The following is a 5,059-nucleotide window of genomic DNA, read 5'->3' as shown; positions in this document are numbered from 1 at the left end:
CGCGGGGCCGGACCTGCGCGGCGCGGAGGAGCGGCGCAGGCTGGAGCTGCGGCGGGCGCAGCTGTCCAGTCACTCAGCTGCCCCCCTGCCCCGGGTCCCGCTGCCGGGCGGTTATTTTTGCCGAGGAATGTGCCGTCCCCTCGGTCCGCGGCAGGTCGCAGGGCTTGTGTTACAGGCTGAGACCCGGGCCCGCACGAGAGTAAATATAGCGCTGCCGCGCTCGGGACCAGCAGCCCCCCGGCTGCTGGGGACCGTCGCTCCCGAGGGTCCCCCTGCGGCGTGCCGAGGGCTCRTCCCTGGGCACGGTCTCACCCCGCGTCCCCACCTCCTGTCGTGCCACCCCTGCGCTGCGCGCCGGCCTCTCCCAGCACCGCCGGCAGCTCTGCAAGGCGCAAACACATGAAAGATTCATGATCAAACCTCCTCACGTCCGAGATGGCTGCRCGCACCAGCAGCCATCAATTATTCAGCGCCCGGCGCCACCGGCTCTGGGGCACTGGTGGCCGGGGCCAGGCAGCCGGCGCCTGGCCGGCGTTGCGGCGTACGGCGGGGACAGGATCCGCACGAGCTGCTGGGGAGCGCGGGGAAGCCCAGCAAGGTGCAGAGCAGGGAAAATAACGCTGCATGCTGAGCAGGCGCTTGCTGACTGCTGCGCTCCGTACTGGTGCATCCCTCCGGCGAGGCCAGAGCAGGGTGGCGGYGGGGGCCGCGAGCGGAGCTCGCCGGGAGATTCCCGGTGTGGCAGCTCTGGCTTTTGCACGACTCGCCTGGTGCGCGGGGTCTCCACAGAAACCCCGCAGCATCACTTGGAGTGTGGGACTGCCAAAAACGTTGTATAAACAGCTCCTTTTGTACTGGGTAATTTGCAAGTTATTACGAAGCCGTGAAAGGCGCCACGTTGGGAGCCATGGGCTGGGAGCAGAAGTGGAGAGAAGCTGCCGGAGCTGCCAAGCCCCGTGCTGCGCGCATGCTGGCGGGGGGCGGCCCGCTCCCCCGGCGAGGGGCGAGTGGCAGGAGGGCAGGCGCTCGCTGGGGGGACCCCCTCCACCAGCTCCCCGCCGATGCCCCGCAGTGGGGCACTCTCCTCAGAGGCACCGTTCCCTGGAGTGTGAGGTGTCCCGTGCTCCTGGGGCCCAACGGAGCGAGGGAGCAATGTGGCTGGCAGGGGTGTTGGCAGCCCCCTCCCCGCGAGCCCATCTGAGGGCACTAATAGGCCTTAATGGCCCTAAGTTGCCCCACCCGAGACCTGGACCCCCCACCCCGGGCCTGCACCCCACGCGTGCCCAGGAGAAGGGGGCTGCCTGTGCCAGCGGTGCCGGGCTGGCAGGAGGCTGGCCGGCGGGTATTGCCGTGCGTGGATCTCGGCCGTGGCAGTGCCACAGGTTGTTCTTATCCCCGTCAGGCTGGGAGCCCTGGTCGCGGGCAGTGCCCCACGGTGCTGCACCGCAGAGAAGAGCAGCCTTTGCCTCGGGTGGCCAGCGGGGGACAGTGACACAGCAGGGGCCGTCGTGCTGGGCAGGGCAGGGGTCTCGGGCCCCCCGGTGCCCGGGGCCAAGCCAGCAGGCAGGGGCAGGGCAGGACGCGTGCCTGCCCGCGTCCCCCCGCCCGCGGCTGCCCTCGCCACCTGCGCCCCGCGAGCCTCCCCACGCCCCGCGAGCCTCCCCGCGCCCCGCGAGCCTCCCTGCACCCCACGAGCCTCCCTGCACCCCACGAGCCTCCCTGCGAGCCTCCCCGCGCCGTCGGTCGCTGCGTGCGCCGTGTGCCGGGGCTGGCGAGGAGGCGGAGGCGGAGGCAGGCGGAGGAAGGATGGAGGGAGGAGCACTCCAGTGATGCTTCATGCTCGCAGCTCCAGCCCTCCGGAGCCCGACCTGGCGAGCCCCTTCCTCCCCCAGCGCCGGCCCCGGCTGCAGGCGGCGGAGCATGCTCCCGGCAGCGCCGGCCCCGCGGCCGTGCTGACATTGGGGACCCCGCCGGGAGCGGGCTGGCGTCCTGCCGGGCCCGAGCCAGTGTGGCTGGGCCAGCAGGGCTCTGCAGAAGCATGAAGAAGATCTGGGTGAAGAAACGCTTCCAGGTAAGGGCTCCTGTGCCCGGCAGCGCACGCAGGAGGGGGCAGTGCCAGCGAGCCGGAGCGCATCCAGCCGAGCTGGAGATGCAGGCGTCCCTCCGGTGCTGTCCCTGCCACCTGGGGCTCCCCAGGGCTTCACCTATGGCCAGCTTCAGCCCAGCCTGCAGAGCTGCCAGCTCCCTGCTGTCCCCAGCACCCTGGGCAGCGCTGCCCCAGGAGGGGCACGGGGCAGGTGCCTGGCACCACCTTTGCCAGGCACCATCCCCGGGAGCTGGGCTCTGACCCCCTCCCTGGGCTCCCCCTCCCCGCGCCCCCCTCTCCCCTCCCTGCCCTCCCGAGCCGCGGTAGCAAATGGAGGCTGCTCCATGGCTCCCTCCCGCCCCGCCGCCGGTGGTCACGGACCTGGAGACGGAGCCTTTGCATGCGTCATCCCCTCCGCGTCAGGAGCATGCCCGGCAGAGGCACAGCTCCTCCGCGGGGCCCCTCGCCGCACGCTCTGCCGCTGAGCAAGGACGTCACTTGGCCTTGGGGGGAGGCCAGGGATGGGCCTTCCAGGAAGGCCCCTGGCTCCCCCAGGGCACTCGCCCCCCTGATACGGGGTGCATGCCCTCCCCCCCCCCGGTGTCCCCCTGCCTGGCTGCAGGTGCTCACCACCCCGGGGGCCGGGCGGGTGCAGGAGGTGCCTGGGGACACAGAGGAGGGTGGGCAGGGGTGGGCTAGACCCCTCCGAGCTGGGAGTGGGGCACTGGGGGTGTTTGTCCCCCCCCCGCCATGGGGCAGGGAGGGTCAGGCTGGCTGCCCTTGGGGATGGCGTGCCTGGGGGCTTGGTGCCTGCGGGGGGACGGCTCCGCTCCATCGGCCCGGGCGCTGGGGGCACCCAGGCCGCYGCAGTGGCAATCGCTCCGCGTCAGGCGAGCCACCCCCTGCCTCCCTGTCTCCCGTCTGTCCCTGCTCCTTGTCTGTCAGCCTTGCGCGCGTAGCAGCAGCGCGGCGTGGTGCTGGGCTCCACGCGTCGGGCGGAGACAGGCTGCAAGCGCTGTGCTCCGAGTCCCCAGGAGCCCCTTCTCCCCACGGCTCCCCTGGGGCCCGCGGTCCTGCCCAGGACGGCGAAGCCCTCTGCGAGCCCCAGGAAAGGAGCCCAGCCCCGGGAGGGTGGGTCAGCGCATCGCTCAGGGCTGAGCCCCGGCACGGTGCTGAGCCCCGGCACGGTGCTGAGCCCAGCCAGCCCCCCCTGGCTGGGCGGGGGCAGGGCAGGCTCCAGGGGCTCTCAATTCTTTTTCCTGGGGTGCAAAGGAAACCCCAGGCAGGGAGCATGTGCCCAGCAGGCATTGGAGCCCAGATCCTGGCCCCACAGCGCACCCCGCGCTCCGTGCTGCTCCTGCCCCCTTTGCACCGCTGTGCCCAGACCGTTCCCCTCCTAGAAAGCAGAGGGGCAGCTCTCTCCCGCCGGCCGGAGCTGTGGCTTAGCGACCTTGCGTCACCCAGCGCTCGGTGCCCAGCCGAGCGGTGGCAAGCGCTGTGCCCGCAGAGGGTCCGGGCTGCGGGGCGCCCCCATCCCGGAGGGACCTGTTGYGGTGCGTGGGGGAGAGGGCGCAGCCGCCCCGCTGCTCCGGGCAGGCCTGGCTGCGCTCACCGGATTGGGTGGGGAGCTGATGGCGCCGGTCCCCAGGGAAGCCACGAGAGCACCCGATAATGGCACTCAATTGCATTTTCATTTTTTAATGGGGGAATTATCCGCCGATGGTGCAGTTAATCACTCGTGTATCTTTCCCTGGCCTGGAAGACGGGCTGCCAGCCAGAACCGGCACAGTCAGCCGAGGCGGGAGGTGAAGCCCAGCTCAGCCTGAATACAAATGTGTCTCGTACAGTCGCTGCCCTCCGGCCTGCGCCGCATGCAGGGAGGGCTGCAGGCTGGCAAAAGCCCCCACATGCCACCTGCTAGCTGGGGGCTGCTGCAGCGGTACGGTTTGGGGCTTGCAAAATGATCTTGCTATCCTTACAGAGGGCAGATGAGCCTTGGCTATGCTTGTCTGTCTGTCTCTGGTGGCTGTCTGTCTGTGACTCAGCTTGGGACCCCCACGGAGGCAGGAGGGGCTGGAAAAGCAAAGGACTCCGGGTCCTGCAAGAGGCTCCATGCTGGGGAGACGGGATGCAAGGTGTTAGCATCCCGGGATCACCCAGACCAGCTGGAAAACAGGCTTGGTCCAGGCCTGGCCGCCCAACCCTGCCAGCCTGCCCCCTGCATCCCCTTTGCATCCTGCTTGCCTTGCCTGCCTTGGAAACTGCCYCGTCCCTCTGCTTTCCTGGGAGACGGCGTTGGTGCCGCCGGGCCCAGCAGCTGGGTCGCCCCCAGGCCGCTCTCTGCCTTGGCGAGCGGGAGCCCAAGTGCTGAGCTGCTGGCACAGAGGGCAGCCGAGTTGGCGAGGAGCTCCCAGCCCGCCGGGGCGGCGGGAGCACACGTGGCTCCCACGCCTCCAGCCCCTCGCAGACAGGACAGTCGCGTGCCGCTTGTGCCAAGGCGGCCACCCGTGCAGCTGGCGCGACCGCCGCGCGGGAGGGAGGGCGGCTGCTGCCCCTGCGCTGGGTCCATGCCTGGCTGGCTGCATCTGGGCCAAAGCTTAGAAGATGCTTTGCTGGCCCGCTCCCCGTGCTGGCACGCACTGTGGCTTCGAAGGGGCTGCGAAACACTTGGGCACCTGCCCGGGCCAAGGCCCTGCTGCAGCCGGCTCCTGCCCACGGGCAGGGGAGCAGCGGTGCCAGGGCAGCCAGGTGCACAGGGCCCTTCACCCCCCAGGACCCCGGGCTCGCCCGCGGCTGGGATGCACCCGCCTGGAGCAGACCACTGCCACGTCTTGGAGAAGCAGCCGGGGAAAGGCGCTCGAGGTGCAAGGGGGTCGGCGTTGCCGGGTGCACCCAGCTCCGAGCTTCTCAGCTGGGTGACGGTGGGAGCCCGTTAGTGCCAAGCGTGGGGCCGAAGAGCGCGACAGGCAGAGC

At 70.5% G+C, this 5,059-nt stretch overlaps 1 protein-coding gene across 1 annotated transcript in view; it reads left to right on the top strand.

The window, feature by feature from the left end:
• Positions 1-5,059, top strand: part of SPEG (striated muscle enriched protein kinase) — a 39,168-nt gene that overhangs the window by 4,098 nt on the left and 30,011 nt on the right. Inside the window, exon 2 of the mRNA XM_085311036.1 lies at positions 1,893-2,071. Coding sequence (XP_085167162.1) covers positions 1,893-2,071 — 179 coding nt within the window. The remainder of the gene's footprint in view (positions 1-1,892; positions 2,072-5,059) is intronic.

Source organism: Rhea americana, unplaced genomic scaffold (genome assembly GCF_003343005.1).
Source record: "Rhea americana isolate MKP2758 unplaced genomic scaffold, rheAme1 scaffold_33, whole genome shotgun sequence".
Lineage (NCBI taxonomy): Eukaryota > Metazoa > Chordata > Aves > Rheiformes > Rheidae > Rhea > Rhea americana.
Note: the sequence above shows the minus strand (reverse complement) of the source record. Positions and strands in the feature narration are given on the sequence as shown.